At 44.1% G+C, this 25,803-nt stretch overlaps 1 protein-coding gene across 3 annotated transcripts in view; it reads right to left on the minus strand.

Annotated features, from left to right (window-relative positions):
* The window catches only part of ppp2r5ca (protein phosphatase 2, regulatory subunit B', gamma a), a 56,051-nt gene extending 30,686 nt beyond the window's left edge, over positions 1-25,365 (minus strand). For all 3 annotated transcript variants that reach the window (XM_061233894.1, XM_061233887.1, XM_061233907.1), the window contains exons 1-3: positions 25,226-25,365; positions 24,618-24,686; positions 20,015-20,177 (exon numbers count right to left, since the gene is read on the minus strand). In XM_061233894.1, coding sequence (XP_061089878.1) covers positions 20,015-20,177; positions 24,618-24,686; positions 25,226-25,252 — 259 coding nt within the window. In that variant the 5' untranslated portion in view covers positions 25,253-25,365. The remainder of the gene's footprint in view (positions 1-20,014; positions 20,178-24,617; positions 24,687-25,225) is intronic.
* Between the last annotated feature and the right edge of the window lie 438 nt (positions 25,366-25,803).

Below are 25,803 nucleotides of genomic sequence, written 5' to 3' on the forward strand. Positions count from 1 at the left end.
CTTACACACTTCAATGAATGTGATCCTATTCTGTCATAAGAACTCCATAACATATGAATAAGTGTCACTCACCTCAAAGCATTAAACAATTACTTGTACTCTTTGGACAGGGCTATGGTCATTTTGAAAGACACCCCTCTGTCCACAGGGAAGGTATTATTTAACATGGGGTCAGTCAGCATGACCACACAACATCATTAAGTAATGACCGACATCGACCTTGCATTCGAAGGGCAAAATAAACAATTGAACACGCCCAACAGCACGGCGGATCGGCCAGAACCATTCATTGCTGTAACCCTGCACTTCTAAGATTAAAGCATTAATTAATGTTCTCCATTTAAATACTCTTCTCACACCAACAAGAGTGTTTTTTAACATTTGTAGCCATCTCCAACTGGTGAAGTTAACACCGAAGTGTGATTCTTTTTACATTAACATTGTCTGTAAACAAAGCCACTCTGCAATTCAAAAGCTGTTACTGCAATGCATGGCAGGTTCCTATTCTCTAAAGTTTGTCAAAAGAACAAGGGACTAACATGTTGCCAGGGTATTTTTATCAAGAGACCATTGTTATAAATAACAATTTCAACAGTATCAGAGCATATCTGAAGAGGAATGCAGAATAACACCCCTCCTTACACTGCGGTCTCTATATATCAGTCAGTGGCCTTCTCAGACTGAAGCACTTCCTGCCTAGAAGGCTTTGCCAACTGTAGCATTCCAGTTCCAAATCAGCCGGTGGAGATTTGGATTTGCGTTTCCACTATTTCTTCCAATTCAAACCATGGTTGGAGGCTCATACTAGGGGCGTATCTTCCTCGCCTAAACGCAGTATGAGTGCAGAGCTAAAGGCAACAAATGTGGTGCATTAAACTGAATTTTCTGTAATATGCTACAATAGGCATATGATGGCATCTAGCAACACATCTGCGCACCTAGCATTTTGCACGCTTTCTCTTTCATCCGTATCAGTGGGTTACCTCATCATCCTTCTATCTGTGAGATTTAGCTCTCTGGAAGAAAAGTTTCCCATTGCTGATGGACCAACTGTGTCTTTGTACTGACGATGTAATGCAGATGGTTTCAAGATAATGTCATGTTCACAAAGATATATTTTCACGGGATTTTCCCAGTTGTAGTTTTGAGCTTCACAGACACATACCTACAGCCCCCCCGCCATGAAAATAAAACAAAATTTAATGAGGTAATACAATACAATATAGTAAAACAATCAACATCAGAACAATGGACAACAGAGGTATAGTGAGTAAGGTGTGTTTCGAGTTGCTTTTTAACTTTTCCAAAGGATAGCGTGTCTGACCTGCTGGGTATTCCACTTTAGGTGCATGAAAGGTACACAAAGTCTCCCCACTTCTCTTGTAATGTACAACAGGAACACAGAGAAAGCCAGAGAGTGCAGGCCTGAGGAAACGGCAGGGCTGGAACTGCATTATAAGGTCGGTTATAGATTCTGGTGCAGAGCCATTAATTGCTTTAAAAACAAGTAAGAGAAAGTTCAAATCAATTAGAAATACACAGGCAAACGATGCAATGCCCCAAGTGCTGGTGTAATGCGTGCTCTTCCATGGTCCGAGTCAAAACATGCGCTCTTGCTTTCAAAAGTTGCAGCTGAGCCTGATCAATAGTTGTATTGGAGACACGATAACAGTCCAGTCAGAATAACCGCCGTTTCAAGCCAGGGCTCATACATGACAATCCTCAAAAAAAAGAAGAAAAAGATCAAGGCTGCGATTTCAGTTCAGTTAATCATTCAACTGCGACTTAATTAAGCCCATGAGAAGAATGACATCACAATGCTTCCGTCTGTCGACACTTATCATGCGTCAGACTCATTGAATTGTATTACTGCAGATGAAGTCATAAATTAAATAGTCCAAGTAAAATAGCTATTCTTGGGAGAGGTGAGAGCCTTTTTGACAGAAATTTCCTTGCCCAGGTCCATCTCACAATCCATTTTTTGCATTTCTTGCGCCGGCCAATTGTCATTTCTGTAATGCGGCCTTAAAATAAAAAGCAGAAACACAACAGAACGCCATTTGCGCATTCCCTGTTTCTCTTCCTCCACACCTAGCCATAACGGAATCAGTTTATCATTTTGCCCAGGTGGATAAATCATATTTAGCCCCTAATTGTATAACATATCTTTGAGCCAATTGGTACATGAGTACACAAAGTAACCAACGTCACTGATATTTGATGACAAGTACCGCATTCTCACACCAGCTGAAGAGCATAGACATTTGAATTTAGAGTCAGATACAGTTAAAACCGATTGTCTGAAACCTGCACTTGTTTTACTTACACAGATGCACCAGTCCCTGTTGGGCAGTCAGTACTCGATGCCAAAGAATTGCAAGAGTCAGGCGCAATCACTCCTTAAATTGTAGGCGCATATACAAATATTCTATAGGATATCAATTTACACAGCTGAGAGTGTAATATGGATGAAATTACAGATCCAATGACTGACTGGAGGAAAACTGAACCCAAGCTTGTGCAATCTCCAGTGATCTGCCAACGTTCACGTTACTGCAGAATAGATACAGAATCAAAGAGCATTAACTCTGTCCATACCGTTTTAAAGCTACTGGCCACCAGCCAAACCTGAACACCCAGTTTACTGGTCAGGGAATATTGTTATGCACTATGGCCAGTACGTCTTTTGTAGCTGTGTGGGAGCTGTAATGATTAACACTGTATTATCTTATTTGTTTATTCAACACTTGTGTTTAACCAATGCCCTTTAAAGATGCTTATGGTTTAAAACCAGAATTCACAAACTTTAATTCTGGAGAACAACAGGCTCTGCAGGTTGTTGTTTTCACCAGGTACTTTAATGCATTACAGCAGTTAATTACACAGGCAATTAAAGGTACAAAAGGTAATTTTTGTGTTAAAACAGTGTTACAAGACCAGAATCCTTTCCTTTGATTGACAAAGGCTTGATTGACATGTTGACTCACCCTCTGCCTGTGTTTATAGACCTTAAATTAAGGGTTAAAATATACAGTTGACGGGCCAGCACCCTGTACCAAAACATTGTATCGCTGTACAATAATTGAAGTTCATTGGTTGAAAATGGGTTCTAACTGCCACAGTCAATGGCATTTCTACGCCAGCACGTTCACAGAGAAGAGGTGGGATAAACAGCGCTGTGGTTTCAGCGTTTTCGTTGCTGCTATTCCTCTCTTGACCGTTAGAAGTCCGAAATGACCTATTGTACCATATGTTACCTAAAACACCTATATCTGGTATCTTTGGTGTAAACTGTGGATTGTACGGCGTAATAAAAGCCCACTTGTGCCTCGCCCAGGCCAGGGTTGGGGCCCCTGGTTTAAGTCGCTCTCACGGTCAGGGTTCTACTTCACACGCGGCTGATAGAGGCGTCATGGCCTCCATCGGGCAGACTTCCAGACAGCGCAGAGCCGCGGGGTCCAGCTCCGTTCACGGCTCGCGGCGGGGGTGGCTTGCGCCAGCGTACGCGCAAACAGCTGCAGCGGGGACAGCCTTCGGCACAGCTGGCCAGCGAACCCCTGACCCGGGGCGCGGAAAACAGCCGAGTCAGGGCGTGCGCTTTCAACTGCGCTTTCAGCTGCGCTCAGCGCGGCTCACTCAACGCCGTCGGAGTCGGGCCGCGCAGACACTCCGGGGCGGCTCGGGTGGACATCTGCTCCGCTGTCTGAGACACGTCGAGAGGGAGGGGGAGACGGGGCGTCTCGGTGGTGCCAGTAGAGCACCTTCCATATGCTCAATGTGAGCTGCGATGTCGGCGGTTCGAATCCGGCCGCCCGATTATTTGTTGCATGTCTTCCCTTCTCTCTCTCCCACCTTTCCCGTCTCTCTACACCAGGGGGGCCAAACTCCCGTCCTGGAGGGCCGCAGTTTCTGCTGGTATTTGTGGTTTCCTTTCAATCAGCAGCCAGTTAAGGCCTTGAGAACAAGGTATGTGGACACTTTACCCAATGAAAGACTTGGAAATTCATCGTTCATGCTGATGCACACCAAAAACCAGCAGACACTGAGGCCCTCCAGGACTGGAGTTTGACGCTTCTGTTCTATCCAATAAAGCTGAAAAAGCACAACATAAAAAAAATAAAAATAATACTAATAATAAAATAATTAAAAAGATATAGGGAGCGAGTTGGGAATTGGGGTACCGTTCACACCAAGTCTTTGGAACATGATGGAAACTGCCGGTGGTTTGCGAGGACAAGCCGGCGTACGGCACACAATGAATTTTTCAGCAGCTGAAAGCATCTCTCCCTGAACAAGAAATGTCAAAACAGGCATTCTAGAACTTTCCAGTTACTTGGTTTGTCACCAAGGAGAAGGGGATTAAAAAAAAATCTTGACGTAAACAGCGAAGCCAGTTGCGGTTTCACTTCTGTCCCGACGGAGCGTCAGTGCTCGGCTGCGTTTGACGAGAAACCCCGGCGAGCAAAAAGTGGAGTCAGAAATGTGCAGGAAACGTGCGTCACAGAGCTCAGGGAGAAGCAGAACAAAAAACGCAGACCTGTCAGCCAGGTTTCAGCAGGCGGGGAGTGCAGACCTGAGGCGCAGCCTCGCCGTGCGATGCAAATGACACGCGTGGGACACGAATGATCCAAATGCGCGAGTGAACAGGAAGCCGCAGCAAAGCGTTAGCGCTGCGATGGCGACCGCAGATCGAAGTCTCCCCGTCTGCTCCGTGCCGTCAACTGGCTGCTAACGACAGCCCGGCTTCAGCGCACTCCGGGGGCCAAATTACAGAAAAACAGAACCGCTGCCTGTGAACTAAACACGAAGCAAGGCGTTACCCTCGCCCTCGAGCACTGAGCAGCCCCAATGTACATCTGTGGTTTTTCACATCATACGAACGCTCGGCCAAGGAATCACAATGCATTTCAGTGGTCATGTGTCTTGAAAAGCGGTCATATGATCAAATACAACGCTGGCGTCACATCCGTCAGTTAAGGGAGATTTAATGCGCATGTCACATCGGTCTGTTAAGGGAGATGTAACATGCAGGTCGCATTAGTCTGTTAAGGGAGATTTAATGCACAGGTCACATCAGTCAGTTAAGGGAGATGTAACGTGCAGGTTGCATCCGCCCATAAGGGGTTAACCGGGACGGTTTTGTTTTGACGGGGTCTTGACAGCTCAATATTTGAATCAAGGTTAAGTTCAGTTTAACTACATTGCCTGAGGGTACAACGGAAACACACCAACAAGTACAGTTCGCATCTCACCCCCCCACCCTGGAAATTACCAGCGCACATTACCACTCACGAGGAGTGAGCTTTAGTGTTAATATTCCTGTAAGAGCGCTAGGAGTGACGCAGCGAGGCCTGGGTGTTGGGCATCGCGTGTCACGCAGGCAAACCCACCCATTAAGATTCCCTTCACGCTGTGAAGGAACTTGAGCTAACCTGACATCAAAAAAAGGTGTGTGGAGGGGGCAGGCAGCGGCTGCAGTTTTGTGAGGCGGGGGCCAGGAGCGGCGGTAAATTATTTACGGCCGACTTTGCAGGTGTATCCGTCGCAAAGGTGAAGCAGCTGGGCTGACGTAGAGATGCTCTCTCCCTCCCCCCCCCCCCCCTTCGCCGGTGTCGTTACATTCCGCTTCCATGGCAACCGCCGAGGAGCGTCAGCAAGGGGGTTGCCATGGTTGCCGACCGCACCAACTGCAGGAGGGGGAGGACAGTGTTTGCGCAGCAGTTTTAATCTCAGGTGTGCTGCACGACTCCCTCCGCGGTGACGGGCGGCAGCGTTGACGACCGAGCCGAAACGTTGCTCAGCTCACGCTCGCTCATAATCGGACGCGTCCATTATATCGCGTCCGCTTGCCATTTAAGGCCTGTACGTCTGGGCCTGCTGCCGGTTTCTGTGAGCGCGCCAGGTTTCCTACCCTCGTTCATTTGTGGTTTCCACAACAAGGTGAGCGAAGCTGCCTCGCTCACCGAGAGGGCCGCAACAAAAGCGCAGAGCCGGGTTTGCTAGTTCTGCGGCTTTGCAGCGGATTAATGCAGGGCCAATAAATACGAAAAGGCCATTATGGTGTTGCTGAATCGAAGAGAAAACAATGACCCTCTCTAAACAAAGTGCTCGCGCCCCAAGGGAATTCCCTTTTCTTGGAAACAAAAGTCCAGTTTGTTGTCCAGGGGAGGAACAATGGGGCCTTGAGAGCACGGGCTAGTGGAGAACAGAGACTTGAGTAAATAAAAACCGTGCGGGTTTCCAGGAGCTGGGTAAAGGGCAAGGCACACAGGGGTCCCTCTAGTCCTCCCCTTATCTGTTAAAGAGCGGCAGGCTGGCCATGTGACCCGTGACAAAACAAATGCCAAAACAAAGGTTTCCTCTTTCCTTTCCCCTACTTTTTCCTTTTGGGTGGAGATTTCCAAGCTTGCCTGACTCACTAAAAAGCCCCACACACAGCCGGTCAACATTCAGACCCTAAACAGGCCCTCCTGGTAAAACAAATTAAAATCCACCTTTAGGCATTGCGCTCTTATTCTCAGGCTCATGAGAATGATGACATGGCACTGTTTCTGTCCATTGACACTTATCATGCGTCAGACTTTGTGTACTGTATCTGGCAATAAATACAATTTTCCACTAAGTAAAATATTTTTCAGTATGCAATGCATCAGTAGGATATCGTTTTAACTCAGTCACTGATGGAAATACCTTGACGTCATTTGGAAACATCCCTTGAAACTTGGACATGTTTGTTTATCATCAGGGTATGTGTACCATCAGGGCAGCATTCATACCCTAAAGCAGGCCCTTCTGGTAAAATAAAACAAAAAAACAAGATTGAGGATTCTTTGTAATCAGAAATGGTTTGGTTACGTTTATGTTATAGATTGCTGACATGTTTCAGATACAAGCTAGAGACAAATAATCATTTCTTGTTGGTAGCTTGCTTGCAAGTAACGTCACTCCCCCATGAAGAACCGCTTCCAGGGCAAGTAGAAATACCAAGTTCCTAAGTTTGTATTCAGTAGGAATGGCAACTTCTTGCCGTTGTCTGACGCCCACCAATAGCGTTTGCCCATAGGAGCCTTTTGTAAAGCAGGTAACCAGCAGCATAGTAGTTGGGGCAATAGCTCTAAATGCCAGCTGAGAGCTCATTTTAATCAAGAGGACAGCTACTCTCCTACACATAAAAGATCAATCTAGGGTGGCAATTCCCCTTTAAAGTTGCTAGGTTCGGACAAAATCTTTATCAGACATTACTGGAATACAAACAGTGGGTTGACGCTCAACTAAATTAACACACACAGGGCTTTATTAGAAAACCCCTGCATGCAGAACTATCAATGATAAGACACCCTGAGGGTTAACGAACATGTGCCAGTCCCTCAATATCTCCCACTACGGAGTGGGAAAGAAGTATAACCAGTCTGGGAAAACAGGGAAGACATCTCATGTGAAGTTCTGTTAATATATTGATAGTAATGATTAAAGACATATTGATATTGATGTGTAGCTGTGCACTACAGCCTTAAGACCGGTTATAAGATCGAAGTTTGAGTCCTAAGTGGGGCATTACTGTTACACACTTCAGTATTCCAGCTGCCTGACGTGATCCTTCGGGACAATAAGCAATGCAAATCGCTCCGGATAAAGCAGTCCGTTATGCAAATTACAAAGCAATATCTATTTTCGTCAGCTCGTGCAGATTGAGAGAATACATTTTACCGCCAACAGATGGCAGTAAACGCACGGGAAAGAGCCCAGCTCCACACACAGGAAATGACCGGTGTGACAAACGGTCTGCCCATCTGCAAATGACAGAAACTCATTACTTCCACTGACCCAACTAGCACGCTTTCGGAGGGGAAATAAGCAGATGTCATTAGCATTCCGCTATTTGCCGCATTAAAAATGAGTTTTTGCATGCGTCGTGACTCTGCGTCTCCCCGTTTGTGACGACAGAGGGAAGAAACGGCCCCTTGGGAACAGCAAAGGTCTCATCTGCATACAGAAGGTTACATTTGTTCAATTTAATCCAAGCCCATAGGACCAGCGAACCTGTGAATGTTCACGTACCCCCTTGACAGCAAAAAAAAAAAAAAAATGTTTGCATTGGAGGGGAGGAGCATAATTATTTGATTTATATAATCTAATTATCCATTTGTCCTCAGTTGAGGATAAGGTCCAGTAAAGGTCTACAGTAGATCTACCCACATAGATATGCAATGTAAAATGCACACTAAACAGTGCAGTGAATATTACTACACGAGTACATGCAGAAATTCCTGTGCTAGACACTTTGTTTCGATCCAAAATCCACTGCACCTATTAAAAGAAAGAACCCACCATTTTAACAAAACATATAGGCCTACGTGTTATTTTTTTGTTTTAGCTGACATACATGCAGTGTTTTTGAACATGCACTCTGTAGGTGGTCTGAAGCGCCTATATTATTGGAGCAGTTGTTGAAATTGTTGGTAATTGTACAAATCAATATGCAAATGGAAAGCCAAATCACATCATTCCATTAACCACATTACAATTAAAATAAATGATAAAAAAATGTATTAATTTAATTAAAAATGAAAGGCCTGCTCTCGCTCATTGAGCATGCAGTCACACAAAAGGAGATGTATGATAATTCATATTAATGAACTGGCCCATATCTTCCTTCAATAAGAAAAGACAGAACTGCCTGCTGGGACAATATGGACTCCTCAGTGCCTTACCAACAACTCATTTGTTTTCCATTAATAAAAAAAACAAATGTCCATGCAGAAATTCTACAAGAGCCACAAAAAAAAATTTAACGGCACACTGGATTCATTCTGCAAGTAAATGAGGAGAGAGACCAAGCACATTCACACCTAATAATAAAATCTTAGGAACACAGACAAGCGTACATCAAACACTAGAGGGCACCAAATCCTAATAAAACAGGGAGTCGAAATCTGTTTTAACATCAACCAGGTTACATTATCTTCAGCACTTTCACAGTCTAGGGCAAGAGTCCTGATTTTATGCCAATGCCGCTGAACTAGAAACAATCAGACATCACTGGAGTTCACTAGAGTATCACATTTTACATTGGGCATGGATGCACAAAAGATGGCTCCTTAACTACTGTGCAAGTCTCAGCATACATTTCACACCTGCACTCAAAGAAGGTTATTCTTATCTAAAATGTAACACTAACATGAGAAGGCTATGAAATATTACATTTCAAACGCTGTAGCAACCTTTCCCTTCTGAGGACAAAGCTGAGAGGTACACAAGACCATGGTTTAGCTATCCCCAAAACCTTCAATTCAGTGTGAAAATGGCAGAATTGCTACTCCAGTGTGAACTCTAAACTCATTCTGTATAAATTCTAACAGACAGGAATGGGACTGGATGCTACTAGCCCTTCTGAATGGGTACATTCATAAATTCTTCAGATGGCCTTGAAACAATGTGAATGCGCAAGTCTATTTGCGATGTCCTCTGTCAATTCAGCAGACTGCAGACAAACAGGGCCTCTTCTCCAGAGGCTTTGCTGCCAGCCGCCCGTTTCTCTTCACAGTGCAGCCCAAGTCAAGGAGCAAAGTTCAATTACAGCTGGCAGAGGAGAACTGCAGGAGCCCGCTCGACCAGGGGAGTAGCAGGCCAATGAGACAAGACGAGGACAGTCCACCCGACTCACAACCTCCTTGGGCGACACTTCCACAGAGAATTCGGTATCGCTTCAATTCAAGACTCTGGAGCACGTTGCTGGAGCACACTAATGAGAAGGCGCTTACTCCTTTAATTTTCATCTAAACTGCTCATCATAAAACGCCTCACTTTCCCTTTGCTGGTTTATTTTGAGTCAAGGTTATAATTTCACACAATCGGATGACGCATGCCTCAGTCTGAGCCGACAACGGCAGTAGCCTCCACACCGTGTCGCAGAAGCCAACGCGAAAGCCAGCCACCCGTTCTCGTGATTGGCCTTGGCAGGCTTCGCCCGGTTTTCCAGTGTGTGAAAACAGCAACGGTCTTTATTCCAGCCGAGATCCGGATAATCCGACGCTGAATGAGATGAACCGACCCCCCCTCCCCAAGCCAGAATTACCGAACGGGGAATGAGACGGAGGAGAAGGCACCTCCTACAGCGGTCTCCCTGCGTCCTACAGAGATGCAGATTCAACACGACTCCCACGGGACAGTGACGCATGACCATAAAGCCAAGCCCAAAATAGCTGTGGGGGGGGGGGGGTACTCACCCATTTCTCATACTTCCTGAATAAAATAAACATTTCTATCCTCATCAAGGGCCGGTCTGTCGAGGGGGCGGGGGATGATAGACACTTTCTTGTCATAGGGCAGCCTGTAGCATGGTGGTTAAGGTACAAGATACAAGTGGTTAAGGTACTTGCGACCCGCAAGGTCGGTGGTTTGATCCCCGGTGTAGCCACAATAAGATCCGCACAGCCGTTGGGCCCTTGAGCAAGGCCCTTAACCCGGCATTGCTCCAGGGGAGGATCGTCTCCTGCTTAGCCTAATCAACTGCACGTCGCTCTGGATATGAGTGTCTGCCAAATGCCATTAATGAAATGTAATGTCACTTGGGGCGAGACTGTATCATGAGGAAAATGTAAAGTTGACGAGTAAACTGCTTTCGTTCAAAACAATTATAAATAAACAAAATCTGGATGGGATCAGTCATTTCTTACTTTTAAATGCTGTGTTTCCGTACATCCAGCAAACAGACCTCCATATCCCCACTTTCTTTCCTGAAGGCTGGAAGCTGGATGGAAGACCGCCTGGGAACAGCAGGTTGCAGCTGGCAGTGGTGCAGGTGGGCCATTAGGAGGGCACTCGGGCCCTCGGACTAAACAGAAACCCGACTCCCTTTAGCATGGATGGGGATACGTCGCAGTAGGAGACTTTCTGATGGATTGGTAAACCGAGATCCGGATTCACTCCTGTCATTAAAGACGCCACGGCTCATAGCAAAGTTCAGGGAGTTCAAACGTGCAGTTTTAATGAAACGTGCGCATGCGCTTAATGCAAATTAGTTTTCTTAGGCTCGAATTTAGTGAAAAATGTGAAGAATTAAAGGTACAATAGGTAAGATTTAAAACATTGTTAGAAGACCATTGTAAATCCCTTCCGATCGTTGAAAAAGGCTCACTGATATGTTGACTCATCCTCTGCCTGCGTTTATAGTCCTTAAATTCAAGTTTCAAAATATACAGTAGTTGATGCACCGACACACTGTACCAAAACATTGTATAGCTGTACAATAATTCAAGCTCATTGGTTGAAAACCGGAGAAGGGGGAGGGATAAACAGTGTCGTGGTTTGAGCGTGTTTGTTGCTGCGATTCCTCTCTCAACCGTTAGAAGTCCGAAATTACCCATTGTACCTTTATAAAAAGATTACAGAATTTAAGGCACCCAACACCCTTTCCTGCCACATTCACACACGATGACAGCTGGATGGGGATCGTGGAGCACAAACGTATCAGCGCAGCAACATGTTCCGACATGAGAAAAGCACGCACCCGGTAGGCGGGAGGGCAAAAAAAAGAAAAGGAAGAAAAAAAAGAAAAAAGATTAGTAATGTTTTGTCGATCCAAGACAAATTACATGTGTGGGATTATTACATGAGAGACTGTTCCGAGGACTCCGCTGATGAGTCGATAAACACGGGCCTACGCCATTTCCTCCACCCACGGCAGACATTAAGGGTCTCCGAATGATCTAATGCCGGTTTTATTACTGCGCGCAGAAAGCAGATAACAGACGCACCTCGGCTTAGCGCTGTGCTGCTGTTGGCTTCGCTGTAGACGGTCAGACGATAAAAAAAAAACTGGAGAATGGCCGGAATGCAAACACGCATGTGCCGCTGGGAGCTTGTTAACACAGGACAGGTGATAACATCTCGACAGAAAATAGAAATAATGCTGGAGAATCGCACAGCAGAATTATTTTGCGCAAGACCCACGGACATAGTTTGTGCGTTAAATCCAGTACGGGTCTTGAGCCGGTCAGCATCCGTTTAACTTCAAACCGCTAGCTATGTGGGTGCTTGAATTTCACTGTTTAAATAAATGAAGATAGAGCTTAAGAAAGTGATTGTCATTAGTGTAGATGGCGTGATCCAGAGCTCAAACTGGAATCAATTACACAGGAGAAAAGGGAGGGGGGATGCTAATCAAAAAATCTAATCATCGGATATTACGGCCATTTTCAGTCCATGAATTCAATTTCTTCCATCTGCTGAACTGAAACAGAATGGTCTCCAACTCCAACGCAATATTATTGGAGTGGATGGCATCACAGACTACAAACAAAGGTAAATGTTTTTTGGCCTTTCCAAACACGATACAAATCACCAGTCTTTGTAGAATTATGTGCCCAAACACAAGTGGAAATAGGCTTCTAATGAGAGTAAAGACCTGGTTTAAAGAACCACCATTAGCTCACACCAAAGAACATCACTTTGGGGGGTTCCTGCATAGCTTAAAGACAGTCTGCACTCTAATAGTGCTTTATTTCTGTTTATTTCAGTCCATATCTGTAAAGGGCCTATTCTATACAGTATAGGGCCCTCAGAACCTGGGTTCAGCACTCTGAACATTACAAGCCACTGCTGCCAAAATTCTGGGAATTCACAATAATGTTCACGACTCAGAAGAAACAGATGACAGGACAAACCCTCTGGTGTCCACAATAAGTGGACAAAGATAACCTACAAAAGTAAAGCACACTCCACTTTATTACACTGAATGTTCACCAAGGGAGAGAGGATGTTACTCCTTGTCAGATTTTCTAGGACAGTGGAGATGCAAAGAAACTATACCTGTATTGTTGTGGGTTTTTTCTGTTCACTCTGTCAGAGGACCTAGAGCATTAACCAGGGATTACTCCTAAATATAGACGGCCGAGAAAATCCAACTGAACCGGCCAATCCATTTACGTGCGTCTCTGCTGTAGATTTCCATCGGTTACATAACAGCTTCCTGCACGGTGGAGATACACGGGTACATCTGCGGGCTGAAGAAACAGAATAACGGTGCTGCGATTCACCTGACGGCCGCAAATCAACGCGGGGAGCTCGACGTACCGATAACTCGATAAGTAAAGATTTACTGGACTGAGCGCTCTTCAAAGAAGAAGCGCCACCAACCATCCTCAGACTGCTTTTCAGATAGGCCATATAACAGTGGATATCTGGAAATGAGGAAACGACTGACACGTTCATAATGAAATGACTCCAAGTGAGATACAAGAGGACATCAGACTGGTCGGGGTGATATGGAGTGTAAAAACTGAAGGAAAACCACCCCAACACCCACAGAAAAGCTGAGGAATTCCCATCAGTGGCGAGCTAAGACTAAACAGAAAAGCAAACATATTTTGCATATTTTGTGGACATCAGAGTTCTTGTCTCATTTCCTTGTATGTCAGCTGAGCTGGCATGGTCAGTCATGCCAAGCACCAGCCTGGAATGGGCCAGAAGAGAGCCTCACATTCCCAAACTGGGAGCGGAAGGGAACAGGGAAAGCCATCGAAGTAGCTTCAAAGGCTGCCATTTGGGCAAGCGCAGTATAAATACCCCAGTCCTCATCTCTGCTGTCCAAACAGTGACACGCAGAGATACTTTAGTGTTCTCTGTGGTGCTGTGCAACCACGCCGCAGTCGGTAAACATGTCAGGACAGTGATTTGTGCGATGCCGGTCTTGTATCTTTCGTGTTCAGACATGCACCGTGTCCTCAACCGCAACGTATGTGAAAAACAAGACCGCATGTTGCCGGGGAGGGGGGAGGCTAGGCGATACGGTTTGCTGCGTCTCGGGTCTGGGAAATACACGTTTTGGAAGCGCAGCGCCACTTAGCCTTCGCCGAGCTAGCCTGTAAGCAAAGGAATCATTAAACTTTAACGTGCTGAGCTACAGTGGAAAGAGGGACAGGCCACGGATCAAATGAAGACCATCTACCTGTCATGCGGGATGTCACATGGTTCATTACCCAATCAGCAGTGGGAGGTTTTGGTGTCTAGAGTTGTTTGGCTCAGCGACCACAGAAATGTTGTTTTGCTTTAACGAGAATGAATTTGGCCTTCCTCCTCACTTTCACTTCAAAAGGGATTTTAAAAATGGTTTCTTTATTTGTTATTCACATTTTAAGACTGAGGCTTTGTTTATAAAGACGGGGGATTGCTGACTGTCTGGCTCCAAAGTCTCCTTTTGAGAAGTGACTGTTCTCAAATCCAGGGGTGTGATTGTAATTGCAATTGATTTGCATTCATGTTTTTACAGTCAAAGAATCCCTTGGTTTCAAGCAAATTCCACACCAATTTAAACCGAACCATTGGGTTTTAAACAAGAACACAAAAAAGGTAACTCTGTTGGAAGCACATGATATTCTTAATTCACCATTCTCTGCTTTTTGAGGTCATGTTTATCCCCAGGGAAAAAAAGACTGAAGGTACCAAACACTTCACCTAAAGAACCATGGACCTTTACCACTTCCTATAAAAGGCATTTCAAATGTACCTAAGCCCCGATTTCAGAGCGGGAAAAAAAGCAGACCGTGCCATTTGAGAATAAACTCTTCTCACATGGTTGTTATATAAAAATGTGTTACTAAATATAAAACCCCTAGCACTTTATAAAACTTCAGTTCTGTTTAAATTATGACTCACTGCAAAGTGATCTGCATTCTCTCACACTTCCAGGCAAAGAATACTAATGCCATTCAATGACCTGTTACACACGGGGGTTCTTAGACTCATGAATACGGATGAGAAGGAACACATCTGCTGATCGTCCATGTAACTGATTACCGTGGCCTCTGAGAAGTAACAGTCTCACCCATACTGGACAACATCCCGACCTCTATTTTTGTCTTCGAAAGGGTTTATATGAAAATAACTTAGTGTACGTAGTTTGGCAAATATTTTTAGCAGCATGACAATTCTCTATTTTTGTCATATATCATTAAAATTACTTCCCTGCATCTCTCGTGCCAGCTGACCTTTCTCCCAGAATTCCCCTCGCCTCGCAACAGACCCAGTCAGTGACACGGGCCTCTAATCAGGATTCCCTTTGCCAAGACTCCTACGCAAAGAGAGATAAGTTCATTAAATCACTAACATCCAACAAGCACCATCTTGTACTGTCAGCACTGCTGTGATGGTCGCTGTTGGCCTAGCTCAGGCTTTACCCCGTCTCTAATGCGTGCAGAGATGGGGAGGCCAGGGGTATAGGGGCCCAATGAGAGATCTTTTAATGGGCTCCCAAATCCCTGACTGCAACACTGGTGACCAGTGTCGGCAATAGGCCATTGGATTACGATTATTATAAGACGCAAAGACGGCACTACTCCAGAGTAGTGCTGCAGCGTGATCAGCACTAATGGACCTCGGGGACAAGGTGATGACAATGACTAAGAGAGCTACATTGCTGTGTTTAAAGGAATACACAAACATTTTGGGAAATATACCGTTTTTCCAACTTTCCAAGATGAGATTTCATTTTCTTTTTTTGTGCATTCACTGGCTCAGTTTCCATATTAGCATAACGTGTTAGCTTAGCATAAAGACTTGAAGGCTATAGGAGTCACTTCCTCCAATGTGTAGCCTACCGGCAGTAACTCCAAAGATGTCTTATTTACACAAGTTATCATGTGTATTTGAAATACACGTGCAGTAAAAAAATTGTAAAAACCGAGTCATTGTTTTCGGAGAAGTTAAGATGGTTGGATCTATAACCGCTGAACACACATTGAACAGACAGAAGGATACATGTGTGTTCAGCAGTTATAGTTCCAACGATCTAACTTCTCTGAAATACACATGCTGGAATTTTTTAAACGAGACGCGTTGTTTTCAAACACATGACACCTTGTGTAAAGAAGACAGCTTCGGAGTTGCTGTAAGGGGTATTTCTTCACTTTGAAGGAGGTAGGCTACTGACTTCTATAGGCTTCAATTTTTATTGCTAAGCTAACACGTTATGTTAAGAAGGAAGTGAATGCACAAAAGTTTAAATGAAATCAAACATCTCATCTAAGTATAGGTCGGAAAAATGTTATATTTCCCTAAATGTTGGGGTATTCCTTTAACCGGTTATAAATGAATACATGAGCTCCTGAACAGTGATCGTTACAGGGCTAGTTAGACAGCTCGCTAGTAGAGTTTTTAAATGCAGAATGTTCTTGGGTATTGTGTGTGTAGGCTGGTCTGGTACTATTGCTCATATTAGAGGAATATTCCAGGCTAGAACACTTGCATAATTAACAAACATGCATAAGCAAGGTGCGATACATTCCATGGTTTATTCTGATTATGTCTAATATATTTTACTTATTGGTAAACACAAGTTTTCACTTGCTATCCTGTCAAGCTTCTTCTGGATCTGCTCCAGTGTGTTACTTTACTACTTTAGAACAATTTTTGCCACCGCCCCCCTTAATGAGTAGGGGTTTTGTGTACATTCAGCGAGATTGACGCTGACATTAGCTGACCTCACCCCTGTCTGTGACACTGAGCAAACCAAGAGAGAAAGTTATAGCTAAAATGAGAGGGAGGATGCCCCCAACATTCTGGACTATTGAGGCTATTAGCCAGACAAATATTTGTATGTCATCTTGATAAATTATTGATTTATCTTAGTAGGAGCATTGCCGAAAGTTGATTAACAGGGATTCAAGGCAAAAAAATACTTATAGCTGGTGCTATAGTGAGTTGAAGACAGACACTCATGTTAAATCACACTGTCCCTGCTGTAATAATATAACCATGACATTACATTTTCTACAGAACTCGAGTTTAGATTGAGAAATGAGGAATGCTATGCAAAACAGGAAAATGGAACCAGGGATTTTTTTAATGCCAATTCTAAGCAGGTAAAGATGTTTTAGCCTGGACTTCTTTAATCATTTCAACGCATGGACATTTCACCTGCATTGAAGTCCATCTGCTAAATGAACGCAATGTAATCTAGTTAGATAACGATAGCCCTCAAAAGGTACAACTAGGTTGTTTTTAGTGATGGAATTTGGAGTTGCCAAAATTATGAAATGGGTTACTGTCATGTTATAGTTTGAAGACACAAAGGTGAATATTAATTCACTGCCGAGACAGTGCTTTATTGCGATTTAACGAAACAGTGCGTAGCATAAAAAGAAACCAAGGTGCACTGTCCTAATGTTAGTAGCTAGTAGTCGTAGTGTTATTCTTCGTTTATACTGCATAAGTTCAAGAGATGACTAATGTGGACAAACAGTAATAGAAAATATTTATATTAGCTCCAACAAAAATCAAGAAACTCTTCACCTTGTGATGACTTCTTGGCATAGATGAGTCAGAACACAAAACAATATCTGTAACCAACCAACGAGGGTTGCGGCAGTATCATTATCTTACCCACTCATGTCAATGATTCAGAGCAGTGACTTCAACTAGCCATCTGTATTAGAATTAAACTTTTAGGATTTAGTGGAGAGAATTATTTTTTATTTTTTTTACCTCATCAGCTAAATTCTGTAACTCGCTCTGGTGCAATCAATTCAAAAGTTTACTGGCAAGGCACTGCAAAGTCAAACTGACTGATCACACTAGTGCCTCGATTTTATCAAATGACAGGCTTAAGTCAATTACAGTAACATCACAGTAAGGGACATTGGGAGGGAATGGTTTTAAAAAGTAAATGGTGAAAAATTATAATCCACATCACAGTACATTTCTACTCCTAAATGTATCAATTGCTATACTATAAACTTACATGGACCTGATTTACCTCCCTGCCAAACTGCTCAAATGGAGTCCTCTTGCTACATTCAAACAGAAAAAGCGGTTATTTGCGTTTATTAAATTAAGTTCGAATGGCATATTATTGCCCTTATTAATCAGGGTAGAACATTTTCAGCTGCAAAGATAGGGTGGTGCATGGGCCAGAGGAAATCATAGATTGATAGATTGATTTTGGCTTGATGGCCCATTAGTCTGATTTCGAACCAGGAAAAACCCTGACGTGCTCTGCACGAGAGCAGAGGGAGTAACACACGCAAGCGTTTTTCCACTTTGTTTGACTGACAGGTGTCCAGCGTAGTGAACTCTCCAGGGAAGTGCGTTTCAGTTTGAATACGAGCTGTTAAGTGTGAGGATTACCAGGCGGCGTTTTAAAAGAAGGTCGAAGAATAAATCAAAGCTGGGTCTCCAAACTGCAGCATGTCAAAAGAAAATCCATCATCTTTTAAAAGATTTTAGGTTTACTCTTAATGCCTGCAATGTAAACAAGCCACCATTATTTCCACTTTTGTAAAAAAAAAAAAAAAACTGCCCCGCTTTTTACATTGCACATTGCATATGGGGCCAGATTTTGCATAATATTTTGTTGCAATCATTGATCAGGACGAAAATGAGAGAATCCAGAAATGTTCTGAAAACTCAATATGGAAAAGACCCTAGAGAATTAGAGATAAATGGTCAATACAAGGTTGCGGTTGGTGGAAATATTTTACCCGGCAATCCATAGGCATTCTAGAAACCCTTCAAATCAAGACCGTCACCACTATATTCTCAGACAGGCAGCAGTGGAGGAGGGCGGGGGTTTGGCAGAGATTCAGGTGCTGCATAAGGTTAGATAAATGTTTTCAGGAGATAAGGCACAATCACTGCTTAGCACCAGCTCGCTTTTAAATTATGTAGCAGGCCACCCACTGTACATTAAAAGGTTGGTTGTCAGGATCCTCCGAGGCTATAAAATTTTAATATCCTCACAGGATTCTTAGAAGGGGAAGGAAGTCCATGCTAGAGCAATGACAGCCTGATGGGTTCTGATCAGATTCACCTGAAAATGTATCCAATTCAAACCAAGTATACGCTGAAGTTCTACTCTAGACCTGCAGAAATTGTAGTAAAACCTAAGGACGATCATTCCTGGGTGAGTATTGGTCATTTTAAAAGTGGCAAAAGGTGAAGCAGGCACCATGGAACTGGCCAAAAACATTGACAAGTGAGATCGATAAAATGCAGGGCTTCATGGATGTAAGCTACAGTGCTTCACTCTGCAATAAAGGTCGATCTATAGCTCTTTCTGGGTTGAGCAGTCTGAAATTACAACTCCATTTCCAAGACAGCATCATAGAATCAGGTTATTGCCGATGGCCAATATCAATAAGGTGCTTTCTGATATGAACTCCACGCTGCCATGCTGAACACACTTGTAGTTTTTGAACAAATTGCTCACAGCATAGATTGCACTGGGAAAGCCCTTCTGCCAACAAGAAGCAAATATATCAGCCTTCATAATTTGCAAGTACACTTCAACTTCAGTCACAAGCACACAAATGTGTCACCAGATGGTCGCTTTGAGTGAGCAGTCTGCAAATAACAAGCCCAAGGGACTAATTTACATGTCAGCAACTTCTAAATTTGTTCTGACACTGAAACTATTCCAACCCCTAATTTACTGATAATATGTGGAAATCGCATTCTCTCATCATTGGACAAGGGAATACTTAAATCTACAGAAGAAAATATTTTTTGAAGTAAAATCTTTTGGGTCTAAACACCACACAAACATTACTGTGACGAAGCTGAAACATTCCTTTTTGATATATTGCTTATTGTGAATTGCTTCGTTACAATGGCTTAAATGCAAGCACAGTCATCCTTCCAGCCTGAGTGAAGGTCGGTGCAGACTCGCGCACATTCGCTCATACACAGGGGAGCGTGACAGTACGAGTCTTCAGTCTTTTACCTTGTCAGTGCTTTACCGTTTCAGCCTTGACACAAGAGCTGGGAATTGAATCGATCCTTTCAGGAAATTCAAAAGGGCTGTGGAACGGTGTGTGTGTGTGTGTGTGTGTGTGTGTGTGTGTGTGTGTGTGTATGCATGTATGTATGTATGTGTGTTTATGTCTATGTGTGCGTGTGTGTGTATGTATGTATGTGTGTGTGTGCACGTGTACATGTGTGTATGTACGCATGTATGCGCACGTGTGTGCGTACGTGTATACATGTACGTATGTGTGTGTGTACATGTGCGTGTGTGTACCTTTGAAGGCAGGCAGCTTCTGCAGCTCCCTGTTGTTGCTGAGGCTGAAGCGGGAGGAGCTGTGTCTCTTCTCCTTCTTGACGGGCGTCTGCAGGCCCGACTGCTTCCCCTTCAGCAGCTGCGTGGTGGGGGGCACGCTGTTGCTGTTCTTCTTGTTGGAGCCCTGGGGGGAAACGAGAGCCGGGGGAGAAGGGTTCCGGTTACCCGCCTCTTAATTCCACGTACGGAAGACAGGATCCCGTTCGCCTCAATCACTTTGCCGGAGGGTAGGAAAGAGATGTGCTTAAGGGTAAGGTTTCCTTCCGAGGAATATCGGGTGTTTCCGACCTGACAGGCCTTCAAAAGGGATCAGAACAAGCGGACAGCCACCGGATCCACTGACCCGATTCTACCGCTGCACTGTCTGTACGATCCCCTCCCAGAGTGACTTAGGACCCATCTTTTCAATACGGGTAGGAAGCTGAGACCAGGGCTACCTCAGTGGCTGGTACCCACAGGGAATGGGGCTCAAGAGATACAAATACATACATGCATATGCACAGATATGCGCAGACATGCTGAAAAATAATGCTGGACGACCCAATGCGAATTTGCGTGTTTGTTCACAGGGGTCACGTCAGGTATCAAAAGCAATTACAGCAGAGCACAAGTGAGATCCCATTGTATCTGAAAAGCTGGTCAGGCGTCGACACACCCCACCTGCCACAATCAAACGGCACCAGCAAGCTGCGTGGCAACAGGCGTCCAAAATAGAGCTGGGTATACATTTCCCTATGTTTCAACTGTTTTGTTTTCTTTGTGTATCTATAGGGAACTTGGCACTTGTGGCGCCAAAAATCCTGGATACAACCACTCTGTTGTCGATAGTTGTAAGAGTTTAACCTTCAAAGCATTGTGCATCAGCCAAGCCCAAAGAGCTTCAGAACATCCGCTGGTCTACTCCGGCAATCAGCTCTGAAGCGGAAGTGCCAGTCTCATTATCAGTAGTTGGTATCAGTTTGCAACAAACTTTCAAAGCTCAGCAGTCCGGTCCGGCGCGAATGGACGAAATCGCGGCGTGATACCGACACACCGGCTTACTACTGATTACAATTCTGCAACGGTAGGCATTACGCTCGTAAATCTTTTTTATACACACTATACTTTTGTTCTGGCCATAACTCTCTCCACCGCCCCCCCCCCCCAAAATACACAATGATCACGACCAGAGCAAAGCATCATTTCAGCCTTAATGGTACTTACAAATCATCCTCTCCTTAAGGATATTACCAGACATTTAAATATCACGCAAACTATTTATACGCCCGGTACACTCACAAGGCACCATTACAATAAATTTCAAGGAAAGGGGACGCCATTACATGAAGTACCTGGCTGCAAACCAAATGGATTTATTCTTAATTGGCAGTTAAAAGTTGGCTGAACATTTACTCGGACTACAGCCCTGCTGTGTTTACACAGCGATAGTGGCTAACGCTCCGTTGAGATACAGGAGATCTTATCAGACAGCCTGGCAGTTTCTTGGGGGCTGGCTCTCACAGACCTTCTCAATCTCACAGTATTGAGAGAGCTCTGGGGAGGGATGGTTCAGACCCAGTTGTCTCGCTCGGTCAGAGTGTCATGACGGGACGAGAAAGCAAGTGCTTGGATTGTAAAATGAGCCGTGGGCAAAAGCTCCACTCCTGTGACAGGAGCGAGATTTGGCCACACCAGTCGTGCCAGAAAAACAAACCGCATTCTTCAGCTTCCTCTGAGAGGCTACATTCTCCCGCTCTTATACAGGAGCTCCTGACACCGGGGGCTGAGGGGCTAACATTGTTGCTTTTGAAGGAACACTGTGGCTGCACTCGAGAGAATGCTGCCTCCTCATAGTCCTCAAACCAAGGAAAACACGCCGGGATGCCTTGAAATCCATGTCCCTTTGACATCCACCATGCTATAGAAATGCCATTAAAAAACGGTCAGGGAAAACGCGCACACACACACACACCACACAATATTCACCGTTTCCAATTTACTTAGGGTACAGCCGCTTCTTTGACCTCCATATACGTAATGTAAAGGCAACAACGGGGCTAGACTTGAGCAGGCCGCCCACACCGACCTCACAAATGGATTAATAAGGACTACACGTACTCTCAAATCAACTTCTCATCCCATTAAAAACCCACGAGAGCGGGGATGGTGAAGGCTGTCTGTCTCCGACAATGGATCAACAATGTACACAAAGGGATAGATTTATCCCACCCATCCTCATTAATTAAATTATCTGAACGCATGCCATAGTACAGTACATCGCTGTGGTTATATATAACCATACAGCACCCTTTGCACTGCATTCAACTTTCAGGTGGTTTGATTTGGACAAGAGCTACCGAAAGTTTGGGCCAGAAGGCAAGGGGCCCAGAGACTAAGCATGGCAAACATGCAGTATCTCCTCACACAAGCTTAATAAATGAATGCAGCAATGCTTGCCCAGTCTGCACAAAGGCCAGAGCAGAGGAAGCCATTGTTTCAGTGCAGTTCATGGTGGCTATAAAGAGCACGACCACAATGACAACATGCCTCTACAACTCCGGACCTGGAGGGCCGGTCGGTGAGCTGGTTTTTGTTCCAACCGATTACCTGAATTTATTTTTATGACAGCTCTAGAAATTATGTTGGTTCAGTCCCGTACTTGAGCACTGTAAAATCTTTAGGACACACATGTAGTCTGCAGCTGTAGTTGGGGCATATACAAATGTCTGATCAAGACATTATTTAGCTAATTAAATAATAAAAAGCAGAAGTTGGCACAAAATCCTGAAGTGGATCAGCCCTTGCTGTGCACCCCTGCTCTGCATGGTACAAGGCATAGTCACATGGAGAATGGCTGCATGCTTATCTCCCACCTCAATTTTATACATATGCAACTACAGCAATTTCACTATCCCTCTCAGTGGGAATTCTGCATTTGAAATATATGCAGTTCTGGCTAAGTAAGGAACTTCCTGTGGCACTGCCCCTCATCTCACTGAATCCACCACATCAGAGGGGGAACAGAAGGCAAGGTCATGAGTCATGACCGACACCCCTGTGATATTCCAAACATTTCTGTCAACGGCCCAAAAATGTCTGTGACTTCATACCAGGCAATTCAGAATTTTACCAACCGAAGCAACTGGATCCGGAATTACAATCCCTTCCCGCTGTCTTAACGAAACATAGCAGCAAATTCACCAAGACTCAAAGCTATTGTGTACCCATTACTGCGAATAGGGAACAGCTCTGTATTAGGGATTAGATACCATCAGGTAGTGGGGGGGGGGGGTTGCTTTCTGCAGTCCAGAAACAGCTTGCCGACTGGCGATTTAAATTTGAAATAAGTTGGCGCATTACATCCGCGTACTGAATGGCGGCTGACACAAATCGCCTGACAGATAACCCGGATTACGGCTCTGTGTCGCTGGGAGGGGGAGGTGGGCTACATAAGCCAGACTCGGCTCAGCGGCCATTTCTGTCCACAGAGAAACCGTGCAGTAACAACCCACAGGCTGAGGCGTTTCTGAGGCCTGGAGCATGGAGAGGCAGAGAGGCTCTTCCGCATGTGGGGCTCTTATCCTTTTACCACTCTCTTTTTTCTAAGAGCTGGCACAGGCCAGAGGGGCAAAGGAGAGTCAGTTCCTCCAACCTTTTGCTGCACCGGATCCCCTTCCTTCCTCCTACCCACTAAAAACAACAACAAACACAAAAATCCTTCCAGTTTACATATGAAGGGATGCTAAAGAGGTCAGTTTTCAAAACTAAATAATGCATGAGAGCACGGTAATATTATAAATCATGGAAACCGCAGTGGATATGGGTCCCGCCGGGCACTAAAGTTGCAGCTCAAAGTCTCTTTCACCACAGCATTGGTCCAGATTTCTCATTTGGATTCGCACACCCACCTACAAACGACTGGAGACACGCAAAGATCCAGGTTGCTATCCACAAACCTTAAATTCCATTCCTTCTCTTACATAATTATTCATCCACATAGATATCAAAGCACTACATTTAACAAATCAAAAGGACTATGGCACAAACTAAAACTTGATACGGTGAGCTTGTTGCAAAATTCCTCTCACTGGTGGTAGAGCAGAAGCTGCCTTGCAAATTAAAATACCACATGTGCAAAAATGTTGCGTTCAGTTCATGCACAAAATAATGTTTCCTCCATCCAAGGTGGACTCGATATACAATATTAACATGTCTGTTCCATGACGTTCACACCTAACAGAATCAGAATGTATGTTCAGATTTTGGGAACCACTGCATAATTTCACAATATCCTTCTCGGCAATACCGCATTACCACATACAGAGGTACAATAGCTCATAATTAAGCAAGTCGGACATAGTACAGTACAATATAAACGAGTGTCAAATATACTGTAATATAAAGCATCAAGACTGAAATGCACAACCTGTTATTTCACCAAGATATACAACGTTAGGAAACCACAGATTATAAAGAATATTCGAGAATCCAAACGTTTTCCATTTAGGCATTTATCTAGCCAAATTGGTAATCTAGCGAGCTAGCTAGATAACCAAATTAGTAGGTATTCGCTATTCTTACTCACCTCGTGCTCTGAATTTTCCTGCCCATCCTTCGCTCCAGTTTTGCCAGATTTTCCAGACTTCGGAGATTCCTGAATAAAAAATAATCTGTTGTATCACACAATTCAACGGAGTTACATTGATTACCACAATGTACTCCTGAGACGACAATAGTTTCCAAATATCTTGTTAGAAAGAATCCAATTTACCAAGTTAAACAGCTCGCTGGCTAGCGAAATTTGGCTGGATTAACATGAAATGTGCCATTACAACACAATAAAAACGAAAAACGATTACACTATGTAACGTGCCTTGTGAAAAGTCTTATGTGTATAGATATAACAAGCTATAACGTTACTTCTTCAAAAAACCAAGTGGTTTTGCTTCGACTCAATCATCATTTCCCCACTTTTAAATTGCTATAACGTTAGCTGCACAAGCTTGCCAATACTTCATGCAAGTTCTTTCAACTCGCTAGCTGTATGCTGACTGTTGAGATGAACCCTAATCAATGTGGCCTAGGCCTTGAGGTTTATGGCTGGCTGGTTAGTTTTTATGACGGCATATACACAGGCAACTCCATTTTCTATTAGCCTTTATATTACTGTCATATTTAAAAAGCAAAACTCACCTTGTCTTTTTTAGTTTTATTCGGCATTGCAGAGAAATAACCTCCCTCGTCCCCCACTGACACTCTCCTGAGTCTGGTCCTACGTTACCTTTCTCGCTCACTGTCTCACAGATGCACAAACTGCAGCGGTTCGTCTTTGCTCCAACGGATTTGATAGGCTACTGTCGGTCATGTGACCTAACGTCGCTCTTCTTCGGCTGGGTTGTGGGAATTCTGGAGCGTATGGGCGCCCGGATGCAGTAAACTGAAGTGATGTGAAGGAATTAGGCTTAGGCATTCACGTTACACATGCGATCTTTTAGTTTGTGTTTCTGTCATTGCTCTGTGATCTTTTAAAATCTAAAAGGGAAGCACTGATTAATAAGACTATTTATCGTTCCCAGGTGTCTTCGAATTACTGCAATGGCTACCAGAAAACGAATTGTGATAGAAGGTTGATAAACATTTGGAAAATAAATGAAACCGTGGTGATTTAGTTTAGTAAAGAGGCTTCCACTTCGATAGTTTTTGTATATGTTGCAAAAAATTTAATTTGTTTTTTTATTAAATTTAATGTTGTCATTTATGTAATAGATTGT

This window comes from Conger conger, chromosome 1, assembly GCF_963514075.1.
Source record: "Conger conger chromosome 1, fConCon1.1, whole genome shotgun sequence".
NCBI lineage: Eukaryota > Metazoa > Chordata > Actinopteri > Anguilliformes > Congridae > Conger > Conger conger.